General features: G+C 39.0%; 1 protein-coding gene across 4 annotated transcripts in view; it reads left to right on the forward strand.

Moving 5' to 3' along the window:
* Nucleotides 1-27,876, forward strand: part of PLCB1 (phospholipase C beta 1) — a 738,118-nt gene that overhangs the window by 658,768 nt on the left and 51,474 nt on the right. The window contains exons 32-33 of one of the 4 annotated variants that reach the window (XM_021077402.1): nucleotides 1,781-1,898; nucleotides 2,985-4,558. The exons of 2 other annotated variants lie outside the window; for them this stretch is intronic. In XM_021077402.1, coding sequence (XP_020933061.1) covers nucleotides 1,781-1,879 — 99 coding nt within the window. In that variant the 3' untranslated portion in view covers nucleotides 1,880-1,898; nucleotides 2,985-4,558. Of the gene's footprint in view, nucleotides 1-1,780; nucleotides 1,899-2,984; nucleotides 4,559-27,876 lie in introns of those variants that run through there. One more of the 4 variants, XM_021077401.1, reaches the window with a different exon arrangement.

Raw genomic sequence — 27,876 nt, forward strand, 5'->3', positions numbered from 1 at the left:
TTGCTGAGGATAATCTTTGAATTTGACAAGGAAGTCTTTGAATTTGTAGATGAAGCCAAGACTCAAATAATAATTTCATATTTCAACATTTATCAATAGAAGTGGTTTTAACTTTTGCTGATATTTATGATAGAATAGTAAACAGTTTATGTTTCTGATAGTTTGGATGGATTATTTACTGCATACTCTCTGTGGCCATCTCTCTCTCTCTCTCTCTCTCTCTCTCTCTCTCTCACACACACTCACACACACACACACACACACACACACACAGAAACAATTTTATACACTTGGGGGAAGCTTAGCATGTTTAACCATTTGGGCATCAAAATATATTTTGATTTAGCTAATTATTGCTAGTATATGGGAAAATCATGTCTAAGTTACTAGCCAGCAGCAGGTAATGTTTTCGGTGACATATAGAAAACAGGAAATATGTTGTCTTCTTGCTTTGGTTGAAAGGATTTCACTAGGTTTCAGGAAATAACGTAATGAACTATTTCAATTCTTAAAATGTTTACTGTGTCTTTGTTTTAGATGGAATCAAAACAGCCCTAGGACCTGAAAAATATTATAAAGCAGTTAGAATATCTTTTTAATTGTTAAGATGCCAACTGCAGCTCAAGCTGTCTAGCCAAAACCACTACCATCTCTTCCCTGGATTTCTAAGTAGCCTTAAAGTGTCTTCCTACTTCCATATGTGCCCACTAACAATTGGTTCCAAACATGGCAGCCAGTCATCCTTTGAGAACATAAGTCAGGTCACTCCCCTTTTCAAGAGCCTCCCTGGTTCCCATAGCTCTCAGAATAAAAGTCTACAGCATCTGACATGATCTGACCCCACTTGGCTGCAGTCCCTCTTGGTTTCCTCATGGACCACTGCTTAGGCCATCCTGGGCTCCTTGTTGGGCCCTCGCAAGCCAGGTCAAACCACCTTGGGATATTGCATGGTCTATTTTCTCTGCCCAGAATGTTCATTTCCCAATTGTCTGCTTGAGTAACTCTCTCCTGTCTTTCAAGTCTTTGCTCAAATCTGTATTCTCAGAGGCCTTCTATGACTACTTCATTTAAGTTTAAAACCCCCCTCCTCCACTCTCCCATCCCTGGCATCTCCTCTCCCCTTTATTCTGCTCTACTTTATGGTTTTTACAGCCTTAATAATCTCTCATTTGGTCATTTACTTCTTCCTTAAGTGTGTCTCTCAGTGTTGGTCCCTCCCCATTAGAATGTAAGCTCTATGAGGGCAGGGACTTTGACTCTTTTGCTCACAGATGCGCTTGAGGTCTAGGCATCCAAGAACAATGCCTGGCTCATAGTTGATGCATATTCTTTGAATGAAGGACATGATGAGGGCTAAAAGGAAAAACTAACTTTGTATGTGAAAAGATAGTTCTTTCTTTTTGGGAGAGAAAAGTACAGCCGTTAACTCAGAATCTTTGGGCCATGCTGTTCAACTGCTGTCAGTAACTCAGTGCAATCTTTTCTCAGGTTTCTTGACAGTAGTGGGATTTAGGGGAGAAAAACTCAAAAGTAGCAGTAGCGATCATTATTAACATCCACTTCCTACAAAGGCAGGGAAGAATCAAAGAGAATGCAATTTCCGGTTCCATTGCATTTGTGAGGGGAAGCGTTGAGGTAGGTAAAGGAGGTGGAGGTTTTAAATCTCCATTCTAGAAGGCACTCCAAGAGAGCTCCCAGACAGATAATTTGAAACAACAGGTGACTTAGAAATCAATTTAAGTGTCACAAAAATGACAGCCTCCCTTTTTTTCCCACACAGGGGGACGGTTCCTCCTCATTCTTGTCGGAAACTTGCCATGAGGATCCCTCTGTTTCCCCCAACTTTACTCCCCCCAACCCTCAAGCTCTCAAGTGGTGACCACCGTCCTTCCGGCCAGGTAGGACAGGATGGGAGGGGTCGCTTTTGAGAGAAGGTGGCACATGGCCATCTGGTTTACAGGCATCGTGGACTTGCTTCTTTGTTCCTCGTCCTTTGTTCTTTACACTCCCATCTCTTTCCTGCCCTAGTTCAAGGCCATGCTGGTGGGTGATGGGCCTACCTTCTCGGGTATTTATTTCTTCATCATTGCTCTCTCCCCTTCTAACATAAATTCCATCCTTACGTATTGTCTTATTCTCCTTTCTTCTTTTTGTTTCTCTATTTGCTTAACTGGCTTTCCCTTTTGACCTCAATCTTTCTCTCTTACACTTTTCCACTTTTGAAACATTTAAAAAATTCCTATGTCTCCTAATACTGGTTTCCCACAATCTTATTACCTTAAAATCCAATGGGATTAAATTAATTCTCAGGGGGTCTTCTCGACACAGTCCATTCAATTTACTACACCCCTCCTTCTAAAATGCCAGTAAAAGTCATTGTATTCCTCCTGCACAGTATTTGGAGTAAAGGGGTAGCTCAGTCTTTCCTGATTTTCCAGAATCAAGAGCTCTTGCAAATACCTCACCAGTAGGGATGCTTGGGCCAGGAGCTGCTGGCTAGAGCCAACTGAAGCTTGAAAATAAGTTAAAAAGGACTTTAACTTATTAGAGGAAACACATCATGAAATCTCTTGGATTCCTTTCTTAATAAAGAAAACTGGTTTAAGCCATTCCAATGGGTATGCATTTCAGGAGAAAAGAGACTTTATGGTGATTATAAAGAAAACTCCGGAGTTCCCGTCGTGACCCAGTGGTGAACGAATCTGACTAGGAACCATGAGGTTGCAGGTTCAATCCCTGGCCTTGCTCAGTGGGTTAATGATCCGGCATTGCTGTGAGCTGCAGACGCGGCTCAGATCCCGAGTTGCTGTGGTTGTGGTGTAGGCCAGTGGCTACAGCTCCGATTTGACCCCTAGCCTGGGAACCTCCATATGCCTTGGGAGTGGCCCAAGAAATTTCAAAAAGACAAAAAAAAGAAAAAGAAAACTCCTATTCTGATGTATTGAAAATAAGAGTTCTAGAGGTTTATATGTTTTTGTCTTCAGGCACTGGTTGATCTGTGAAGCAGTACACTTTTGAAACATTGAGGCATTCGTGAAAACAATTTTACTGGGAAAGAGGTGTAAGTTCTTTCTCATTCTCTGTACATCAGTTGCCACAATTATGCTCTTGCTCAGTGATTTTCCTTTTCATTTTGAATGAGTGAATCCTCCAGGAATTACATGGAGATCCTATGCAAATGCAGATTCTGATTCAGGAGCTCTGGGTGGGACCTGAGATCTGTACTGCTGACCAGCCTGTGTTGCCAGCCTGTGTTGCCGCATCTCCAAGGATCACATTTGACTTAGCAGGGATCTAGTACATTCCTTCTTCCTGGCTGGAGCACATAGAAAGAAAGGCTTTAGGCTGCCTTTGGATCTAATCAAAAGTCTGACCCTTTGATATCTTTTTTATGTTGTCCTATTGATTGTGACACTAGAAAGAGTAGGGCAGACAATGCCATTTGAGAGCTACAGCCTGGCTGTCAATTCTGTCCATGTCCTCCCAGCATTGATGACCTTGTCCCTGTGGTGACCTTGTGCTGCAGCCACATCCAAAGGTGGGGCAGGGGAGGGGCGAGTACTATTGACCCCCCCCCCCCCACAGCAAGACATCAGTGAGACCTTGAGGATGTCTTCCTCTTTGGGCTATAAATGTTTAGGCTACCTTTTAAGTCATCGATTATAAGCATCAGCAGATTGTTCGTTGTTGCACTTGCTGTTTCCATGCTGGTATTTTTGAGAGCTATTGTGAAACATTTAATACTCCAGGTAGAGTATTGAATTTTCTCAGAGGAAGTAAATGACAGCAGAGACACATGACTTGGGTTGTTTCTTTCACAAAAAATGCAATAGAGATATAAAGGTTACGTTTTGTCCCTGTGCTCTCTCAGTCTTGGGATGGCTGTTTCACAACCTTGAGTTCCCTTCAGAATGTCAACTGAGCCTCCTGCTTAGCAAAAATAATGACTTTCAAAAGACAGATATCCCCACAATACTAGGACATTAAAAAAATCTTTAATCACAGAGTTTGGCCCCTTCAGCTTCTCACATATAAAAGACAACATAAAAATGAACCAATTTCACACTTTCCATGGAAAAATAGGTCTCGTTGCTAAAACAGAAAAAAATAATGATCACACTCTTTTGTGTTTTTTTGAAAAAGAACAAAAAGTTCTTCTTTTATAACAGTATGTGGAAAGTACATTGTGTACCAAGTTTAAAATTTCCCCAAATGTTCCTTCCTCACCTTAAACATCTCCATTGATAGACTAAAGCTGAAAACATGGTAAATGAATAAAAAGTAACTACCTAAAGCTGTCATACATTGGCCAGGAAAAAATGGATTTTTTCCTATAAAATGGATTCCAAGACTACTCATCACATAAATACTTGAAATTTCACAGCTTTAAATGTGTCAGTGCAGACCTTCAGGTGAAAAATATATTCCTTATCATCAGCTAGAGATTAATAGGTAAAGCGGGACAAGTTAGTCATACTTTTAACTCTGGTAACTTCTATTTTTTCATAAATAAAAATTCCTGTAGAGCAAGCCTTAAAAAAAAAAAAAAAAAAAAAAAGGATGTTTGTTCGTAGTGTGTATGTATGAACCAATAAAATGCTGTAAAATGACTGATTTAAAAAATAGTAATAAAAACAAAAATAAATAATATAATAAAAAATGAGCAATCTCTCAAAATGAAATAGCATTGGAAAACTATACATTTATACCAAGTATTTATTAAGTGCTTGCTTTATCCTGAGCTATGCCAATTTCTATAGGGAGTACAAATGCACAGAAACCACAGTTCCTTCATGTTTAAAAAAAATAAAAAGCAGGCCTTCCTGTCATGGCTCAGCGGAAATGAATCTGACTAGCATCCATGAGGACGAAGGTCCAATCCCTAGCCTCACTCAGTGGGTTAAGGATCCAGTGTTGCCGTGAGCTGTGTACGTTGCAGACAAGGCTCAGATCCCAAGTTGCTGTGGCTGAGGTGTAGGCCAGCAGCTTTTGCTCCGATTCAACCTCTAGCCTGGGAACCTCCATATGCTGCAGGTGTGCCCCTAAAAAATTAATAATTAAAAAATAAAGAGTAATCCAAGACCATCGAAAAACATTACAGAGGTTTTTTCCGGATACTTAAGTAATAAAAAAACAAGAACAACTAGGCTTCATTGAGCACTTACTATGTTGCCAAGCACCTTCAAAGCACATCACATGTGTTATCTTCTTATACTTGCCATGTGGCATTGAAGAAATTAAAGCTTGAAAAGGTTAATGAACTTGGCTAATGTCATATAAGAAGTGCCCAACCTTGTTTTTTGTCCTTCAGCTTCCTTGGTGAACATCTGAAGCCATGATTTTGTGATCTAGGTGTCAGGAGTGTGATGTCACTTTGTCACATTTCATATAATACAAATGTGAGAAAAGTAGTGAGTAATTATTATCTATATTGCAAACATGAGCAAGTAATAAGGGTATGCTGTCTGCCTTGGTACATGCATCTGTAAGATGGAGGGACTCAGACTCTCTGTGGGAGGCAACAGATCCCTAAGTGGTTGGAAGGGACAGAATCCATCACATGTAACAAAGTGTGTTTCATTTGCTGGTGGCACACCCCTGCCTCCACAAGAGCACAACCAAATCTTGCCAGGGTTTTAACCTCAAACTGGTCACAACACAGGAGAATTAAACATCATAGGCAGGATGTTCAAGTTTCACAAAATCACAGGTATATAACAAATGTCTTAGAGAACATCTCCCAGGACTAGATGTTAGAAAACTTCTAGCCTTGTGAAAACAGACCTTAACTGCATAAAGCCTGTCCTTGAGAGGGAGGCAGCTATTTTCTGATTACATCACATCCAGCAAGAAAGCACTACCAAGCAGGGTGGGGAGACTCTGAGACATAGCAGAACCACATGAGTGGTTCAAAGGATTTGACACAAACTACTCCATCCATAGCCACTGAACACTCACACACATGCACCCCCTTTAAAGCATCAGGATTGAGGGCAGACACCTTCACCTCCCCCAAACCTTGACTTACCTCCTCCCTCCCTTCATCTCCACTCACAGGCCACACAGCTCACATGTGTTGATGCTGAGGTTACCCAGAGACCCCACGGGTTTGCCTCCTTTGAGATCTCCTTTCCTCTCTTCTCTCCACACTCCCTCTTAAATTCTTCTCTTTCCCTAGCTCTAGAACCGCACCCTAACACATACTTCCCCACTTGAAAAGTTGTGAACTGGACTGTGAGAAAGAAGTTGGCATCCACCCCAGGCTCTGGCCATGGTCTGTTTGTTAGGGAATTGTTTTTATGGATTTCATTTTTTCATTCAAATAATATTTGCTCATCCCTCGTATTTATCCCTGAGGTTACCAGGAAAGCCAAAGGAATGTCTTGGAAGAGCAATATCTCCTTTTAGATTGTAATTAAGTCTCATTTAAAACACAGGAAGGACATCTCCAGAGTATGTGACAGGTAACACTCTTCTCCTTTTGCTCTGGAGTTAGAGCGAGAGAACAGCCTTGGGCTAAATTTTGAAATATTTAAGCAAGAAACAAAAACAAGTTTCTGGGAGGTAGAATATCTAAATACCTAAAACAATGCCCAAGGATTATTTAGTGTCCTTTTTAAAATTACAGTTAACTTACAATGTCTTGCCAATTTCTGCTGTATGGTAAAGTGACCCAGTCATACATATATATACATTCTTGTTTTATATACGTTATTTTCCATCACAGTCTATCCCAGAAGATTGGATATAGCTCCCTGTGCTATGCAATAGGACCTTATGGCCTATCCATTCTTTTTTTTTTTTCTATTAGAGTATACTGATTTACAGTACTGTGCCAATTTCTGTTGTACAGAAAAGTGACCCAGTCATACATACATACATACATGTTTATCCACTCTAAATGTAATAGTTTGCATCTACTAACCTCAAACTCCCAGTCCCTCCCAGTCCCTCCCCTCTCCCCCCTTCAGTGTCTCTTTGAAGATCTTTAAATGTGCCAACGAAGAGGCTGTCTGCAAGCAGAGAGTTGTGTACCAACTGGTTGACCTTTTTATGTTCTCCTTCAGTGCATGAAGAATACGGTTAATTAAACTCAGAAGTTTGCCACTAAAATAATAGGTATGAGATCCAGAGAATTCAAGGTGTTAGAGGACTCATTAAATAGGGTTGCATAAATATCATGCTGAAAGATTTAATGAGTCCATAGGGTCAGTTATAGAACAATGGAGCACAGATGACCTAGAAAAAATAAATTAAAATCGATTGTGCTTCTGAATTAACAGCTATAGATTGCTATATGAACACCTGAGAGAGAAATTCTATGATTATATCTTAAGGCTGCATAGTGGTGTTCTCATCCTAGGGGAAATGAAAATTGCTGTTTTCATTTACTTGTCCCCTAATACAAATACACTTTTATATGTGTGTTCATTTCCGTGGTCTCTAGGAACCATGAATGCTTAAGTAGCTACAAGTAGGTAAATAGTGTTAATTTTTTTTCTTTTATTTGTTTAACTAATATGTATTGAATGCTGCTGCATAGCAGGCACTAGGCTATGTGTTGGGAAAATAATGCAAAAAGATGCAGTCTCTCCCCCCCAATTATTTACAGGCTAGGGTAGTCCAGTCCAATGGAACTTTCTGAAGTGATGGAAATGTTCCACCTCCGAGAGTCCAATGCAGTCGCCACTAGCCACAGGTGGTTGTTTATGTATTTGAAATGTAATTAGTGCAACTAAGGAACTGAATATTTAAATTTTATTTAAATTTAAATGTGAATAGCCACATGCTATTAGTGGCTAATTCATGGGCAGCACAGGAAGGTGACATGCTAAAACTGAATTTCTTGTTTTTCTGATTTTTTAAAGTATATAGCTGATTTACAATTTTCTGTCCATTTCTGCTATACAGCAAAGTGACCCAGTCATAGATATTTATACATTCTTTTGTTTTTGCTTTTTTAGGGCCATGCCCATAGCATATGGAAGTTCCCAGGCTAGGGGTCAAATCAGAGCTGTTGCTACCAGCATACACCACAGCCACAGCAACACCAGGATGCATGCTGTGTCTGTGACCTACACCACAGTTCAAGGCAATGCCGACTCCTTAACCCACTGAGTGAGATCAGGGATCGAACCTGCATCCTCATGGGTACTAGTCAGGTTCATTAACCACTGGGCCACAACAGTTAACTCTATATACATTCTTTTTCTCATATTATCTTCTATCATGTTCTATCACAAGTGATTGGATATAGTTCCCTGTTCTGTACAGTAGGTCCTCATTGCTTATCCATTCTAAGTGTAATAGTTTTCATCTACTAAAGCCAAATCCCAGTCCATCCTACTCCCTCTCCCTCCCCCTTGGCAACCACAGGTCTGTTTTCCATGTCCATGAGTCTGTTTCTGTTCTATAGACAGGTTCATCTGTGTCATACTTTAGATTCCACATACAAGTGATATCATATGGCATTTGTCTTTCCCTTTCTGACTTACTTCACTTAGTATGAGAATGTCTAGTTGCATAAATCTGAATTTCTAATAGGTAATCTGCCTTTCTACAAAAGATTTGTGTTGGGAAAAAGCCCTACGATCATTGGCATAACAGAGCTGTTTTCATGGGAGGAAGTGCTGATTCTACTTGGAGAAATCAAGGAAAACTTCCTAGAACTGGTAACCCTTGACCTGTAGGATGAAATAGAAGTTCTTTTTTCTGACAACCTATGACAACGCCTGAGGTGTAAGAATCATGTTACTGCTGTGGAATTGCATGTAATTTTGTAATTCACATGCTGTATTAGTTATCTTGTGCTGCCATCACAAAATATCTCCAACAAGGTGGTCTTCAACAACAGAAAATTGTTTTCTCACGGTTCTGCAGTCTCAAGTCCAAGATCAAGTGCCAGCAGGGTTGCTGTCTGCGAGGCCTCTCACCCGTGCAGATGCTGCCTCCTGGCTGTGTCCTTACTTGACTTTTGACCTGCATTCTTGCACAGAGGGGGGAGGGAGAGAGTGAGGGAGAGAAAGAGTGACCTCTGCTTTCTCTTCCTCTTCTTAGAAGTACACCAGTTCTGTCAGATTAGGGCCCCACCCTTATGACCTCATTTAACCTTTGTTACTTCCTTAAAGACTCATCTCCACAGTCACTTTGGGGTGTCAACTTGTGAATTTTGAGGGGACACAATTCAGTTCATAAAACATGTCATTCAATAAACAAATATCTTTTTCTCTATTTTTTTTTTCTGAGAAAAGGAGATCTATGCCCCACGCTCAGCTCATACAGATTTATGGAAAATGATCACCTACTGATCTAACATCTGATGATTTTTTATCCATTTTTATTTGCCTATTAACAGATAACACAGAAAATGAACAAGTAAAAAAAAAATCTAAAACAAAGCGTCCATCTCTCAGAACCCAAATGTAATTAAATATTGCTTAAGCAAATATTAATGTTAATTTCCCTCTCTTCCCTAAGGACAAACAATTGGTGATGGAGCTGGTCAGACTAGCTCACAGGGAACTCATTTTTAAATTTCCCAAGGATTCTGTGGTCTTTTTTTTTTTTTTTTTTTTTTCTTTTGCATTTTAGGGCCATACCTGAGGCATATGGAAGTTCCTAGGCTAGAGGTCAAATGAGAGCTGCAGCTATAGGCCTACATCACAGCCACAGCAATGCAGGATCCAAGCCACATCTGCAACACAGTTCACAGGAACACCAGATACTTAACCCACTGAGTGAGGCCAGGGAATCAAACCTGTGTCCTCATGGATACTAGTTGGGTTTGTTACCACTGAGCCACAACAGGAACTCTCTGTGGTCTGGTTCTTAAACACAGACACTGTTAAAAAGTAAACTATGTAAATTCACAATTAAACAAATTATATTAAAAAAGAAAGGTAACAAATGTCCCAAACTCACCACTGCTAATTAGTAAAGACGTTTCCCTAGTGTCTATGCTCTGGAGGTAAGTGACATCTGTGGAGTCTGCGAGGTCACACAAATGGATTAGTACCACACACGGCTTCCAACTCTGGTCAGCATCATCACTTTGGTAACTCGAAAATGGCTACAGTGGGTATATTCACACCATGGAATTCACAAACATTACAAATCAGGCTCTTTTTTTTCCTCAGACAACCACCTATTAAACATTAACCAGCACACCACTGTACAAACCTTACTTTTTTTTGGAATAGGTTTTTCCCAGGATTATTCAGTTTCTTTTGCAACTTACCATAATAGAAAACATTATTATCCATCATTTGTAAACAAAACTTTCTACTGAAAAATAATTTATTATTTTTTTAAGATCTTTTTTTTTTTTTTCATGTCTCTTCCACCAGAAAGAGTCAGTGTTGCATTGCCGACCTATGAACTTCAGGCCCTACAGATATAAAATATTTGGGGGACAATAGAAAAGTCCCCTGAAACATAAATCTAATACGGACAGTATTTTTCTAATCCATTCAGCAATGTCTTCCACTCAAAAATTGCCTCAGCTCTAACAAAATATCCCTCCCACTGCTAATACTACCCCAGACCCAATGGTAAACTAACACTTGCCTCATTTGTTTTCAAGAGGCCATTTTTTTCTCCATTAACAGTTTTAAGTAACAATAAATGAAATAGAATAGAAACCTGCTGGGGTAAATAGCAGTTTTCAGATGAAGTTTTATTTTCTATAGGAAACATTTCTCTCTAAGGTTGCCCTTTTATTCTAAACAAGAAGTGGCTCAGACTTTGGAAATGAAATGCCATTTGGCACAATTCTCATTCAGTCTTTTATTAAAACTGCAATGAAGTCACAACCAGGGTCTCTCGCCTCTGAGGCCCAGGAGGTGAAAGTGACTTGATGAAGGTCACAGAGCACAGAGCAAAGGAGGGGCCAGTTGTCAGTTCCTGCTCAGGTCTCACTTCAAATTGACACCAGTACTTCTTGCTTTCTGAACAAAGCCGTGTTCTTTTATGATTTCTTTTATCAGCATCTTACATGAGGCTGTTAAGAGGGTGATTATATAAGACATTCAATCAGAAAAAATGAAGTAACTTGGAGTTCCCATCATGGCACAGTGGTTAACGAATCCGACTAGGAACCATGAGGTTGCGGGTTCCATCCCAGGCCTTGTTCAGTGGGTTAAGGATCTGGCGTGGCCGTGAGCTGTGGTGTAGGTTGCAGACCCGGCTTGGATCCCCAGTTGTTGTGGCTCTGGCGTAGGCTGGAGGCGGCTATAGCTCAGATTCGACCCCTAACCTGGGAAGCTCCATATGCGACAGGTGCGGTCCTAAAAAGACAAAAAAAAAAAAAAAAAAGAAGTAACTTGAAGTTTCTATCCTTCCTCTGGGTGTAACTTACTTGCACAGAAATTTGAGAATCATGAGTCTAGCTTGAGTTTCAGCTTCAGATGGATAAAATCCATGGCAGAGAGGGAAAAGAGGATCCCAGGACTTAGTTCCAAATACGTCTTCATTATAAGACGTCTGATGGAGGAGACAAAACCTGAAAGAGACAGAAAAGGTACCACCTGTGAGTTGGGAGGAAAACCTGGGATTTCAGAGAAACTAAGAGGGGAAAAAAAGACATCAGTGTGAAGGGAATGGTCCATAGCGTCTACATGACTGAATGGTACAGAAAGGTATCCTTTGGCTTTAGTGACCAGGAGGTTATTGGTGCCCTGGCTATTACAGAGGGGTCACGGGAAAGATGGGAGTGGAGCGAGACAGGAGTGGGGAGAGCAGGAGGCAAGGGAATAGGGGACAGCTTGTCTCCTACTCTTCCTGAAGCCCAGGCTTGAATGGAAGCAGAAATCTGGCGTGGTCGGAGGGCATGTCGGGAATTAGGGGAAAACCCATTTGAAAAGAGATGAACGAGCCCTTCTAACCTAGGGTCCAGTCTAATTTATCATCAGATTACTAAATATAATGATTGCCAGGGAAAAAGAGGTTTCACCCACTTAGTGGTTGGCAGGATTGTGTTTTCTGCTGATAAATCAATATTCAGCGGAAGAATAGTGTCTTAATACGTGGACAGCATCGACTCTCCAGAACTGTCAAGAGCAGTAAACAGCTTCCCTACACACCGTTTAAACATTAGCTTGGGAGTTCCTGTTGTGGTTCGGTGGGTTAAGAACCCACCTAGCATCCATGAGAATGCAGGCGCAATCCCTGGCCTCAGTCAGTGGGTTAAGGATCCAGCATTGCCACTGGCTGTGGCATAGGTCATATACACAGCTGGGATCCTGCATTGCTGTGGCTGTGGCAAAGACCAGTAAATGCAGCTCCAATTCGATCCCTAGCCTGGGAACTTCCATATGCCACAGGTGGGGCCCTAAAAGAAAAATTAATTAATTTATTTAGTTATATTAAAAATTATGGACATTTAAAAAAAATTTTTAAATAAACATTAGCTTGTTTTCTCTTGCCATTTAGTAGTACATTGACAACAGTGCTTACACAGTATAAGTACTATTATAACAGAACTTACATTGTGATCTTAAGAGCTGGTCCTGAAGGGCACAAAACCTTCATGGCTGGTGCACTAAAGCATCTATAAGATCAAGATATGGCCACATGTCCCATTCTGTAATTAAAATTCACTCTGCCTTGTGTAGCAGTGAAATTATTTTGCACATAACAAGCTGATATATGTTCTTTTCCTTTTAAGCTACCTCCTTCTCTCCCCGCCCCCCACCATCCACTCTCCCCCAGCCCCACTGCCCTGCTCTGACCAATCATGGCTGCAGGAAAGGAAAGGCAAGGCTGGACTCCTTTAGGGAGAAGACCCTCATGAGCAGGGAAGAAATCTTGAAAAAGAGAGATTTCAAGACAGTAAGGGATTTTTCCAAATTCCTTTAGCTTCTTTTAATTCCAGGCCAGATGGGCTAGCATCTTACTGAACACCCACCCAGGGCTCAGGATGTGACTTAGAGGAAGGGGAAAACCTGACTTTTCCAACCCTAGGTACTGTGGGAAAAAACAAAGGAAGAGAGGATAAAGCAGGAAGTGACATTCACAGGGACCTCTCTGACTTCTACTCTCTGGGCAGAAATCTGGAAGGTTCTAGACAGGGCTCATTGCTCCTATATCTTGTGTGCCTTAGAAGGGACAGAAAAGTTCCTGAGTGCCCCAGTGATGGGCAGTGGTGGTGCTGAGTGGGCTGGTGGAAATCCAAGAATAAGAGAAAGGGGGTTCCCTCAGGTCGGTTGACCCATATCGTGGACTCAAGCAGTGGCTACCAGTCAATCACCCCAAATGGCCAGTAGCCAATTAGTCCATGGAGAAATCTAGAACAGCCACTTCACTGCAGAGTCCTGTGGGGATATAAAAGGAAGCATGGTAGGTTTGATCCTGCCACCTTCCCTTCTCCCACTGTGAAGACACAGAGTTCTCTGTAGACTTAGCCATCATCTTGGGGAGCTAAAAATGAGGACATCTTTGAAAAACTGAACTTTCCCCAACAAGACAGATTGATGCAAGAAACTTCTAAGACCTGTTCTATGGGGAGTTGGAATTTTGAAGCAACTCCTAAGGAAATTGTCTATTTCCTCTAATGGATAGGAAGGCTAAGACAACTTCCCTCGCTGTCATTGGAAGAGCAGCTGCTACACTTCCAGGAAGAGTGAGTGGGGGAATGACAGCCATTTCACTAGCAGGCAGCTCGAAGACTGTGGTGGGCAGTGCCAGCCATTCAGAGCCCATCGAAAAGGAATGGGTTGCCTGGAAGTTTTCTAACCTGATTGTACATTTTCTGGACACCGTGTCCTCTCCTGACCCATCACCTGCTGCGACAGAGAAATGTTTGTAATGAGATGAATAAGAAACAGTTTTGTGATGATTGGGTCACACGGGAACAAAAGGCACACTGGACGAGGTGGAACCAGCCTCTCCCTGTTTTCTCTTATCATTTACTCGACTAGATTGAACTCTGGTCAAAAGCTTTGGCAAGGTTTTTAGTCAAAGCCTTTAAATTCACATTTTTAGATTTGAGGCAGGGCTCATTGCTTAGAAGAAGAAATGTTTGCTGTGGCATGGCTGAAAATTTTGCCCAGTTCCAGAAAAAAAATTTTTCAATGTCTGTTTCAGAATATTTATTAATTTTTTATTTATGTCTGTTTCAGAATAAATATGTTATTTTAGAGCTTCTGTTAAGAGAAGCTCTGTCATTGTTTTACCAGGATTCTGTTAAAAGAAGCTCTAAAAGAAACTATTCTTAATAGATAAATTCATTGGACTGGATCTTGACAGCTATTTCTTTGGTGTTATTTCAGTGGGTTTATCTTATAGCTGTATCCACAGGTGAATGCATGTCCCTTCAAGAGCATAGAGCCAGGGGAGGTTTCTCTGTGTCCTGCCAGTTTACTCTCTGTGCTGACCTGACTCCCAGAACCAGGGCTCAGCTGGGGTTTTCAGAAATAATCCTTTCCTTTTCTGTAAAGCTTTGTGCCTAAATATGTTGTTTGGTGTGTTGGCCAGAGTTTTCCCATGATCATTTATATTTCTACAATTCCTCCTCCATATTGAAATCCTATTGACAAACGAAAATGTGAAAAAGCTTTCATGTGAGATTTTACAAGAAACCAAGATGAAGAGGAAAGCTGCCTTGTCATCAATGGTATCACATTTCTACCATTGTTTTACCAGGATTCTGGCCTGTAGGAACATTCTGGCTAAAGATTCAAGGTAATTTAATTGGAAATCCTACAGACTGTATATTTAGAACCATTTTTATCACCTAGATGTTTGGAATTATAATAATATTCACTTGTCAAAGAGTAAAATGGAAAATAGGTTTTCTTTTTAATATTTATCTCTTGGAACTGGAGGGCAGTGGCTTTGAAAGCAGCACTTAATCCCTCCATCTGTCCATCAGTCTATCCATCCATGATACATATTTGCATGTATATACGTATGTAAACATATTTTCTATTTTTAAACATTTTATTGACGTACAGTTGATTTGCAATGTTGTGTTAATTTCTGTTGTACAACAAACTGATTCAGTTGTACATATGCACATACCATGCTTTTTCAGATTCTTTTCCTGTATAAGTTATCACAGAATATTGGGCAGAGTTCCCTGTGCTAGACAGCAGGTCCGCATTGACCATTCATTCCACATACAGTAGTGTGCATATGCCAATTCCAGACTTTCAAACCATCCCTCTCTGCCACCTTTCCCCTTTGGTAACCTGGGTAATCCTACTCACTGTTTTGGTACATAGGTCTAATATAAAGAAAACTGGGTTGGTACTTAAGAGCTTATTTTCAGTAAAATTGTCCAAGAATGCAGGACGGGTATGAGTGCCTCTAAATAGCCTCATGTCCATTTTAAGTTTTGCACCATGTGCATTCCCTCTCAAATTTGTGAATCCTTGGATTTTTTTCAAAACACATATAAATGTTATTACACACATCCTTCTTCTGTGACACCAGCAAACACATTCCCAGACGAGCACACCTCGTTAGGTCTTGCTGCCCAGCTATCTCCCCACTAGCTACCCAGGTACAATGTCCATTATTTTTTAAAACCCTGTCTCCTTTGATTTCAGATCACATGCTTCCCTTCTCTGCTGTGCAGATGTCAGAGAAATGCAATTTCTGCTCTATTGCATTGTTTGTTCCAGTCTTCTTTCCTCTGTGTTCCTTTCTTTATTCTTTTTCAGCTGCTATTAATTTATACACAATTAAAGGGGAAGGGAAGCATAGTAATTGAAAAATTGATTACATAGCCTTGAGGGGTTTGCTTGCAGTCTCCAGGAATGGCATTTCCCCTGATTGGTTTATCTGCCCTGACTTAACAGAGGATTTTTCCACTGGTCTGACAACATCTTGAGTTCAGACCCTGGTGCCATGCTCTGCTGTTCTCATTATTCTCACAAAAAGTGTTGATGGGCTATGGGAAAATTAAATTTGTAATCATCCATAGGTGGAATAAAAGAGCTCTTGCTAACCCTGAAGAGCCTAAATTAGAGAATTGTAGAAAATTACATAGACAATGAGAGATGCAAGCAGTTTTGATCCAGCGTTGCTGCAAGCTGAGGCATAGGTCACAGATGCGCTTAGGATAAGGCGTGGCTGTGGTTGTGGCATAGGCCACGAGTTGCGGTTCTGATGGCTCTGATTCGACTCCTTAGCCTGGGAACTTTCATATGCCACAGGGTGTGGCCCTAAAAAGAAAAAAAAAATTATCTGCTGATTATAAGACTATTGAAAATTTCTGTAAGAAAAAATAATCTTATTAGTCACTGGATGCAATTTAAATATTAAAGGTCATAAATTTTCTTCTAAGAATTCCTTCTATGGAAACTTCCATATGTAGATGCGGCCATTAAAAAAAAAAAAGAAAGAACAGAAACATACTTCTTAGCAGCAATAATTTTTCTTGTGTGTGTGTGTATATATAATTATGTATAAAGTAAAACAACAAAAAACATGAAATATGGAACACATATTTAAACATATATTTATGTAAACTATCTATAGATATTCTTAAGGATTCTTGAGTATTTCTGTGGGACAGATTCCTAGTGATATATAAGTGGTTTCTCATAAAATGATAGTAAAAAAGAGAGTCAAAGAATACAAAAGAGGAGATAATAGTATTTAGAAAACCAATATACAACTGGAAGATAGATGATAGCAGTCAAATGGAAGGTAGGTAACTGATTTTGCAGGGAAAAAACAGGGGGGGGGGGGATTAAATGTCCAGAGCAAAGGATCCCAACCAAGAAGGGTGCCAGAAAGAAAACTGAGGAAAGCAAATTATCAAAGAAAGGTGATAAACTTTTTTACAACTGAAGGACATTATTTACTAGACTGAAACTAAACCAATTGCTCAGCAACGAGAAAGAAAAAAATCCACATGAAATCCCAAAGCTGGGAAGTTTTTGGACACCAAAAACAAAAAGAGACTTATGTTTCTAGAAAGAAAACTAGAGGTCACAATGAGATCAGAGAGGGGTTGAAAGACAGAATGGGATCAGGCTTCTCTTCAGAAAATTTAGAAGTTTGAAGGGCATGAAGCAAAGTCTCCATCAAATGGTTTAATGGAGATTGTATATCTGGACTATTATGAGAGAGTAGAACACAAAAACATGTTCAGACATGCAAAACACCATAACACCTATGTATTTTTCTAAAATGCAAAACACAACTCTATGTTTCTCTCTGTGTATGTGCATAGCTTTGAATATGAAGAATAAATAGAGAAGTTCTGGACAGTTACACACTAAATTTTTAAACTATGGCTAATTTGAGGAAGGGGCTGGGATTGGACAGGTGGTCAAAGAGTGCTGTACAGCTCTCCATGTTTTGTGTTTGTATGTGTTTCTCAAAACAACGTATCTATATATTATCTGAGGGATCAAAATATTCTGAAGTTTAATGTAAAGACTCTATTACTGCTAAAAGTTAATTTTAAATGGAAGATTGTTTGAAATCTTAAGCTTTTCTCTAGTTGTTCATCTGGATCCACTTCTTTCAAGAGCCTTCTTTCTTTCAACTTTTAGTTTGGAAAAAAGCCGATTTTGGCTAAAAGAAGCCATTATGGTTCCTGAATATCATTGCATTTCACGTAATGAGGCCTTCAAATTTGATTGGCTTTTAGTAGAATTACAGGATTCTGAAGCAATCCTGAAATCATCTAGTTCCCTCAGCCATATAAAACCCTACATCTGTTGCTGATATGATGCAAGATGTGAAAACTTCAAAATGCAAGCTGGAGAGACCTGAATTTCCAATAAAATTCTGTGTAATTTTTAAAATATGTTTAAATGAATCAATGGTTGGAAAAGCAATTAGGAACTGCTCAAAGGACAAGTTCCAAGTGACAGCAGGTACCCAGAAAAGTAGACAGAGCAGTAAAAGAAAGTAGCCTCCAAGTTGACACTGAGCTTAGATTTTTCATGGTGTGTGGGTAGTGGGAAGACAGAAAACGAAACCAAAGTGAGGAGTCTAATAAGAGACCCACTACGTAAACCTGGGGCCACAAAGGGCCAAATAGCCTCCAGCTAGCCATGAATAAAAACATAAACCCATGATCTCAAAGAACTGCAAAGAAACATTGCTTGTCTCAAAACTAAGTGTTGAATAGAGGAAGAAAAAATTCTTCTTGAGAATTCGTGAATATAAGCTCTCCCTCATGTGGGCTTGAAGCCTGAATTCAATTCACACTACCTGACAAACTCAGAATGTAATGCAGATCTGTCTCATCCTGGAAATCCTCTGGTCTCCTAGCATGGTTAATCAGTTTGTCTGTAAAGGAGCCTATCTTCAGATCAGACCTTAAGCTATTACCACATTTAAAGTTCCAAGAAATGCCAGTTCATTAAAGCAATTACAGTGAAAGTACATGGCTGAGAACCAGCAGAAACAAAAGATGAGTAAAATGAACCCTATAAAAAACTTAATATTTTGGAATTATGAGAAACTGAATGTTAAACAAGTACTTTTTAAAATTCTTTTTTTAATCTTTTATGGCTGCACCCACAGCTTATGAAAAGTTCCTGGGCCAGGGATTGCATCCAAGCCACAGCTGTGACCTATACCACAGCTGCAGCAGTGCCAGCTCCTTTAATCCACTGCATCGGGCCAGGGATCAAATCCATGCTTCCACAGCAACCTGAACAACTGAAGTCAGATTCTTAACCCACTGCACCATGGCAGGAACTCCTAAACAAGTGCTTTAAAGACTGATAATATGAGTAAAGATCACCTGACTAAAAAAAGTGGTGTATGTTTGAAAACAAATTGATTTTCTACGAATGAATAAATACTTCAATGCATCACTCCAGCAATAGAGAGAGAAATAGTAAATTTAAAAGGAGGTCTATAGTATTATCCAGAATATAACAGAGTGCCAAATAGATGGAAAATATGATAGAATAAGAGGCAGGAAGGACAGAGTGAGAAGATGAGGTGAGCAAAAATGAAGCCAGTGAAATATTTGAAGTTATGTTTTAGAACTGATGAAAGTCATAAACTCAAAGATTCAGAAATCCTAAGCAAGATACATTCTAAGCAATTCTGTGTCTAGATATACCATATTGAATTTTCAGAAAACCAAAGAAAAAGTAAGTATCTTAAAAACAACTAAAGAGAAATTATTTGTAGAGAAATGACAAGTAAATGGATTAGTGACTTCTTGGAAGTGACAATGGAGCCAAAAAGACAGTGGAATAATATCATCAAGGTGCTGATAAAAAACATTTGTCAGTCTAGACCCAGGGAAATTATCACTTTAGAGTGAAAGCAATAAAGGCATTTTTAGCTCAGCTCAGGATGACTGGAGATGGTGGGGGGAGAGTATGGCAGGAAGAGCTGAGTGTTTGCTACAAGTAGACCTTCACTAGCAGAAATTAGTGAAGGAATTTCCTAATGCTCATCAGAGGAATTAAATGTATACAACATATGTTAGAATGTTCCATTTACAAATATCAAAGATTGAAGATACAAAGTAAGAACATGGCTGAAGAATAAGGGTTAGGAAAGGAAAAGAAAAAAGACACTGCACAAACACTAACCAAACGAAATCGGCTTTAGCTATGTTCATATCAAATTAAATAGATTTTAAGGCAGAAAGGAAGGGAGTTAAGGCTATGTAATGATAAAATGTTCAGTTCTCAAACAGAATATAAAAATTTTAACATTATGTGTACGTCATAATGTACTCCTACAATGAATAAAGCAAAATAATGACAAGATTGAATCTACTTCTCTAGTAGAAAATATTCATACTTATTCAGTAAGCAGTACTTCAAGCAGACTTTTCCAAAAATATCATCAAAGTATACAAGTTTTGGACAAGACAACACAATTAGAAACTTTTCTAATGTTTATATGTACATATGTATATGTGTGTGTACAACAAAACAAAAGCAAATCCAAAGAAACTTCATAATTAAAATATTCCTATTAGACAAAGATGACCACTGTGATTCCCTCTTATCCAAGAAAAAGAAAAAATGGCATAACATTTAGATATTAAGTAAAGAAAAATACAATTTACAAATGCTATGAATCTCTAAGATTTCAAGATAAATTACTTTAATTAATGAGTTCACAGACTTACTGAATATGAAATCAATTTACAAAAGTCGGTTGCATATCTATAAATAAGTAGTAGCAACTAGCATAACATTAAAATTTACAGTATTATAGCAAATATGCTGTATTCAGCAATAGCTTTCTCAACACATATTGAGCTTATGGAAAAATATATAATACTTTACTGGAAAACATCAAAGAATATCTGTTATAATATGCTAATGAATTAGAACAACCAATAGCACAAAATGAGTTCTCCTAAACTTGAGCTATAGATTAAATGCAGTGCCAAAAATATCCCCTCAATATCTGTAGAATATGATAAGCTGATTTCAAAATTTACATGGAGAAGCAAAGGTTCAGAAATTGAGACACTCCCAAAGCAGAACAGAGTATAAAGATATCACACATCAAGAATCATTATGAAAATATAGTAATAAAATATTGGTGGATTATTAGCAATTTGAACATTGGTAAAATAGATGGTACATATTCAAATACACAGAGATGAGAGGAACATGAAATGATAAGTTGGCACTGGAAATCAGTGGAGAAACTCAGGCTTTTTGATAAATACTGTCAGGATTATTGGTTATTGATATGGAAAAAAACAGATTTGGATAGATACCTCACAACATACTCAAAAATCAAGTCCAAATGGTTTCAAAGCTTGAATGTGAAATAATAATAAAAAAAAAACAACCTTGAAACTATATATCTTTAGAAGAGAACAGAGTGATTTTGTGAATTCGGAAAAGAGAAAGATTTCTTTACTGATATAAAGAAGAAAACATAAAAGGAAACTCTGATAATTTGGTCTACGTTAAAAGATATTTTGTTCATCAGAAGACTCTCTAAAGAAAATGGAAAGACATAACTGCCACACATACAACTCATAAAAGTTCATGTCCATAGATATATAAAATTCCTACAGATTGAAGTTCCTACCATGGTACAGTGAGTTAAGAATCCAACTGCCGAGGCTCAGGTTGCTGCAGAGGCGCAGGTTCAACCCCTGGCCCATTGCAGTAGGTTAAAAGGATCTGGCATAGCCAGCCTAGGTTGCAGCCTAGGTTGCAGCTGTGGCTCGGATTCACTCACTGGCCTGGGAACTTACATATGCCATGGGTGCAGCCACAAAAAAAGATAATAAAATAAAATTCCTACAGATTAAGAAAAAGTATGCCAATTATATTTCAAAAATAAATGATAAAATTTAACTATAATTACTATTTTTAAAAGTCTGTCAATTTTACTTCAAAAATCCAAAAATATAAAAATATAATTTCCATTAAAAAAGGAAAAGACTATAGAAAAGTGTGTAAGAACTCAAGTGCTTCTTATATGGAGAAGCACAAATGGTCAATAACCTATAAATAGACTCAATATCATTAGTAATCAAGGAAATGCAAATTTAAGCCATAATGTTATATTGCTGTACACCATCAGATTGGCAAGTTTTAAGTCTGATGATGTCAAGTAATTTGGAAGGATATGGCACATCCAGAACAACTGTAAACTGCTGGTAGGAGTGTAAATTAGTACAGACATACTGAAAAACAACTTGGCAGGATCTCGGAATGTTAAAGACATGCATTCCCAGAAAATCCCTGCCAAGGTGGAAACACCCTAGGGAAGTTCTCACATATATGCATCTGGAGAGTTGGGCAAGATTCATAGAAATACTTTTTATATCAGCAAAACATTGGAAATCACTATACTTCGAGTCGAATGAAGAAATTTTAACACATACCTCCAAAAAAAAAAAAAAAAAAAACCACAACACACAGCAACTAAATATGATTTCGAGCTGCAGGCAATGACCTAGATAAATATCAGCACCACAGTATTTAGTGAAAAAACAAGTGGCAGGAAAATACATACGGCGTGATTCCACATCTGTGAGTTTAAAAGCCCGCAAAGCAGATCAGTGTATTGCTTAGGGATATAAACATGGTAAAATGTTTTTTTAACTGTGGGAATAATAAACAAACAAAAATCCAAACTGCTGTTCCTTCTGAGACGTCAGGGAAGAGATGGGATCCTGGAGAGACACACTTTGAACCTGAAGCCTGGTGTTTGTAAATGGATCCTTTAGCTGTTTAGTTTTTCACTGTTCTTTATATCTTATTTTATCTTCTTTTATGTCTATTTAATATTGAAGAAACACCATTTTTAAATAAAAAGGGAGAAAGAGTGTAGTCATGATGTATTGGTTCACTGAACATAATTTTGATAGATGGAATACTTTCATATGCTACCATCTTTAGTATTTTTCCTGAAGTTGAAATGATTCACCACAGCCACATAAAGTGGAAAATAAAGTCATTCACATCAAGCCACCACCTTGCCTTAAATCTTCTGTGGTCTTATCAGAGAGTGTAGCACAAACTCCTACCTTCCCCACAGACTTCTCCATGGTCCTTGCTTCCTCTCCAACCTGCTCCCCTCCCCCACGCTGTGCTCCAGCTACACCCGCTCTCTCTGTGCCTCTGAACAGGCCCCTGGTTTTGCTCTTTCTGGCTGTCAACTGCCATCCCTCTAGATTTCCCTGTGATCGATTCCTTTTTCTTCTGTCCTCATTTCAAATGTCATGTCCATATAGAGACCTTCTCAGGCTACAGAACAGGCTCTCATCTCCTTTCTCTGTTTTATTTGTGGCACTGTTCACTGTGAAAGTATCCTATTTGTATGGTTACTTATTCGTCTTCTGTCTCACTTCCACACAGGGACAGCATCCCTTTTATTTTTCCCCAAGAACCTGGCATATAGGCAATCAATTAAAAATAATAGAGTGAGTTAATTTTTTTTGCATAAATATTTGGGGCAATAAAAAGTTAGCATAGGAGTTTCTGCTGTGGTGCAATGGGATCTGCTGCAGGTTCAGTCCCCAGCCAGGCACAGTGGGTTCAAAGATCCAGCACTGTTGCAGTGTCACATACACATAGGTCACAACTGTGGTTTAGATCTGATCCCTGGCCTGGGAATTCCATATGCTGTGAGGCATCCAAAGGGGAAAAAAAAAAAAAAAAAGCTAACATATTTTGTTGTGTCCTCACCCATAGCATGTGGAAGTCTCTGACCAGGGATCAAACCTGCACCACAGCAGCAAACTCAACCACTGCAGTGACAATGCTGGATCCTTAACCTGCTCCACCACCACAAGGGAACTCCCAAAGCTAACATACTTTTTTATTTATTTTTTAAATTTTGGAAACAATAAACTTTAAAGAGCCATTTATTTCATCCACTCAACAAGTATTTATTATCTATTAGGCATGGTGCTAGATGTTAGGAATACAGAATGAATAGGAAAGTAGCCAGGAACCTCATACTAGGGATAGTGCAGGGGCTTATGAAGGTCAGAGTAAAATCAACAAGGCAGTAAGGCAAGTTTACTGAAGGGCTAAGGGCAGGACTCTGGGTATTTCTCGTCACTAGTTCTATAGTGATGTCTAGACTGCATGGAGATTAAAGGATGAGAATATCAGAGATAAGGAAAGCTTTAGGACACAAAAGCTTTCATTATAAAATTCTAGAATTTCCACCAAAAAGCAAAAATAAAAAGCAGTGAAACATGAGTCACTGGATCCATTTCTTAAGCAATGGTCCTACCTCCTTCTAAACACTTCCTCATAAATGTCATTGGAAAACCCCAGCTGGGCAAACCCTTCTGAATTCCAAGACTGATTAAGGAAATAATGCTTCTCCTTTTGGCCGGTTGCAAGAAAAATGAGATGTGAAGATGGGAGAACTGAGATGTCTCTATAATATTTCCCGATATTAGCATCCTAATCAATTAATATACACTTTACCCAGATCTACATCATACTGAAATATTAATATTTGATTTGACATGTTTGTGGCCAGTTTTGATCAAGGCCATCTTGAACCCATTGTTTCTTGATGTGGAGACACCTTTCCCAATTGTATCTCTGTTTTTATGGGATGTTCTAATTCTATTCATATTCTTTTGATTCATACCATTTTTGATAGGGAACCAGCTTGAAGCAGGAAGGCTTTCTACTCAAGGTTTTGCACTTACCCTGTACACTCTTTCTGAGATAATTCAGAAAACTCTTGAGGAATTTGCACGTTGTAACAACTATGGGACACTTTGGACCATGCCATAAGGTCATCACAGTTGTCTGCTAGTGACCTTTTGCTCCATAAAATGTGCATTTCTGGTTCTCAGTGGCTTTTGTCCCCAGAACACTGAATTGGTCATGACACCTTCCACACATCTCATCACCCATCCTTGAGGAATCAGTTTTGCATCTTATCTCCTTGTTTGTTGAAACTGACGTAGTCAGCATTCAGATTCTTCATGCTGAGTATAAGATAACCAACAAACCAATCTGCATTTTTTTAACTCAAAGATTCCATATTTTATTTAATATTAAACCACATATTTTTGGACCTCTAAGTAGGTCACACCTTCTGTTAAGTGATCCAGCTCTGTCCTCTGCCATCTGGCTATATGATTCAATGTCAGATAGATGCAAATAGATCTCTGAGAGGGGACCTTGGGAGACAGTGCTGATACAACAAGCACAGAGCCCAGGACTTTTACCTGCTCCCAGAGAAAAGTTCTTTAAGGGTAAATCCAAAGACACCATAGCACAGGTTTAAATACTGTCTGTATGATTTCCTATTATTTTCTTTGGATACTAAGAGTCTGAATAAGTCCTATCTCTGCTTCATCTGCTTTAATTTTATTGCATGCCCAGAAATTCAGGGGAATTCAGGAGCAGCAGGGAGCAGATGAGGAAGAGCATGTGACAGAAACTACAAGTAGCCTCAAAGGCAAAATTAATACTGAGACAATGAGGCTTGTGTCTCCAGCTGGTTAGTGGATTGTCATGTAGCCATCAGAACTGTCTCCCAACTTGGATTTCAGGGCCTTAGTGCCACAGTAGGCATTGTGATTAATAATTATAAAATTATTTAACAAAGGTTCCATAAAGTTGGAACACAGATGACAATAGTGTGTGCAGAATAGAAGGATAAAAATCAACAGGGAGTAAATGAGAAAAATGAGATCATGGGAAAATAAGAATAGAAAAGTAACTTAGAGGCCAGAAGGAGTACAGTAGTAAACCACACACAGCACACACCCCATAATAGCCTGTGATTTAGTTGGTGTTGAGCCACAGAGTCCATAAGAGGAGAAAAACCCTTGCAGTTGTTTGGCTTGTAAGGAAGGTTGGCATTAGACACTTTTCCCATAGTCAGAGGCCTCCATATACCTAAACTGTCCCCAGATCCGCAGTATTGTACTCATTTAACACACACTAAGCATTTCTGGGATGTATTAATGTGCCAACACCATGCCAAGTTCTTGGGAAACCATGGTTTGTACAAGTTGACATGGTCACGACTCTAACAGAACTTATAGAAAAGTGACAGAGGGGACAAGGAACATATGTTTACAAAAATGAGTGTGTGGCTACAAACTGAGATTCCTTCTATGTAGAAAAGGAACATGGTTACAAGAAGAAAAATCCAGAATGGTCTGGATGGGGTGGGTATAGAAAGATAAAGATCAGGCAGGACTTCTCAGAGGAAGTCCTGATTGAATTGAGAACTGAAGCTGAGTAGGAAATAACTGAGTAAAAGGTGTGGGATCCATTGGGGTGAGGAGGAGTATATGAGTGGAGGGAAGCCTTTAGAGAGAGAGGAAATAGTTCATGGAAATAGTGCATGGTACCAGACACCACGGTATGTTCAAGGAATTGAAAGGCCACGGTAGATAGGGCACAGAGAGCAAGGAAGAGACTATACAATGGGGAAAGAAAGGTAGACAAAGTGAAAGCCATACAGCTTTGGTTGCTGCCTTAGCAGTGTTTACCCTAACAAGAATTAAACCTGGGTATAGGTAGCAATATGACCAGATTTAGATTTTCAAAAGATTTCTAATGATTGAAGAGGAGAACAAATAGAAGGTTGGAAAGGGCAAGTAGGATGCAAGAGATTCGTTAAGGCTATTATATTAGTGCAGGCAAGACATTATAAGTGTGGGCTTGGAGAGAAGTTAGAGAGAAGTATGTATAAGGATGTGAGAGCTATAACTTCGTACCAGCTTGATGATAGGGCAGAGGGCAAGGGAAGAGTCAAGGCAGAACCTGGATTTGTAGTGTGTGTAACTAGGTGGGTTTGTCACCTATCACTTACCTAGGGAATTGTAAAAGGCAGACAAATTGGAATGAGGGGAGCACACCATCTTGACAGTATTAGACAATGGATGATTGAGATGTCTTTGAGGCATTTGAGTGGAAAAGTCGTGTAGATGGTGAGATATACCAATTTGGAATTGAGGAGGTCTTCTGGAGAAGAAAGGATTTGAGAGTCATATATTTGTATAAAAATGGAGGAATAGATGAGCATGGATGAGGTTCTCAAGATAAAGCCTATAACAAAAGAAAGAGAAGACCTCAGATAGAGACTTGAGATGTATTCAAGGAGCTCCTTGGCCTGGGGTTATTCTGAAAACTGTGCTAGGGACAAATTTTGTTTGTTTTTTTTTTCCCCCCACCATTGACCTAAACTTCTTTCCTATTATTTTGTTTTGTTTTGTTTTACCAAGGCTAGAATTTCCTCACTCTGGAATTCCTTAGTTAATCCTAAACCACCTCTTCCAGTGATGACAGGAGAAGTTTCATCATAAATGGTCTCAATCAAGATGAAGAATACAGTTGGGTTAGACGTTAATACATAGGACTTTATATATGCACTAAATGATGCTTGTTACTAAAGCCATCTAGGTGTTAGTGATTTTATGCATTTGTCTTTTAATGATCAGTCTGTCCTTGACTTGTCAGGTCAGCATGAAATTCTGCCCAGAGATGCTCTGAGAGTTGTTTTGAGAAAACCTGGGGTTTACTCACTGTCCTCTACTTAGAAATGATCTTTGGGGTTCCCAGTGGCCTAGTGGTTAAGGATTCAGCACTGTCACTGAATGCGGTGTGGGTTTGATCCCTGGCCCAGGAACTTCTACATGCTGTGGGGATGGCCATACCAAAAGAAAAAGGAAAAGAAATGATCACTTTGTATATGTTAGAAGAGGACATCCCTCAGTCAGTTGTACAAGTTCATTACTGCAAGCTCTGGCTAAAGAGAGTATAGGATGTTGTAACAGATAATTGAGACAACCAACAGAAAATTTTAAGTTCATATTTTACAATAGATTTCATTGTCCAATATTGTGTTTTCATAGTAGATATTACTTAAGATGGAAAGATCCTTATTGATAAGCATGGCTTTCTTTCCATGATTATTTGTTCCCTGGACTTGGTAGTGACAACATGCCAAGGAAAAGCTGCATTGTGTTCATGTGTGCACATGGGCATTATGGGTAGATGCATATTCTCTGTGTGTTTTCCCATATTTACTATATAATTAAAACCAAGACACCAACTGTGATCTCCCCAGAAGGAGCACTAACTATTTAACTTAACCAGCAAGTAGTAGGATTTTTTGATTTGCTGTTCAATTTAATGTAGGCAAGAGATAAGAATGTTTTTTAAGATAATATAAAAAAATACTATGGAGCTGCAGTATCCAACATGGTAGCCGCTAGCCACAAATGGCAATTCAGATTTAAATTAATTAAAATTAAATAAAATAAAAATTATGTTCTTCCATCACATTAGCCTCATTTTAATAATGTCTACAGTATTGGACAGACAGTGCCAATATCCAACCTTTCCACCATCACAGAAAGTTTTATTGAACAGTTCTGAACTAGAGCAGGGATCTCACCCAACCTGCTGCCAGTTTTTGTATAGCCCACAGACTAAGAATGATTTTACATTTTGAAATGACTTAAAGACA

Source organism: Sus scrofa, chromosome 17 (assembly GCF_000003025.6).
Source record: "Sus scrofa isolate TJ Tabasco breed Duroc chromosome 17, Sscrofa11.1, whole genome shotgun sequence".
Lineage (NCBI taxonomy): Eukaryota > Metazoa > Chordata > Mammalia > Artiodactyla > Suidae > Sus > Sus scrofa.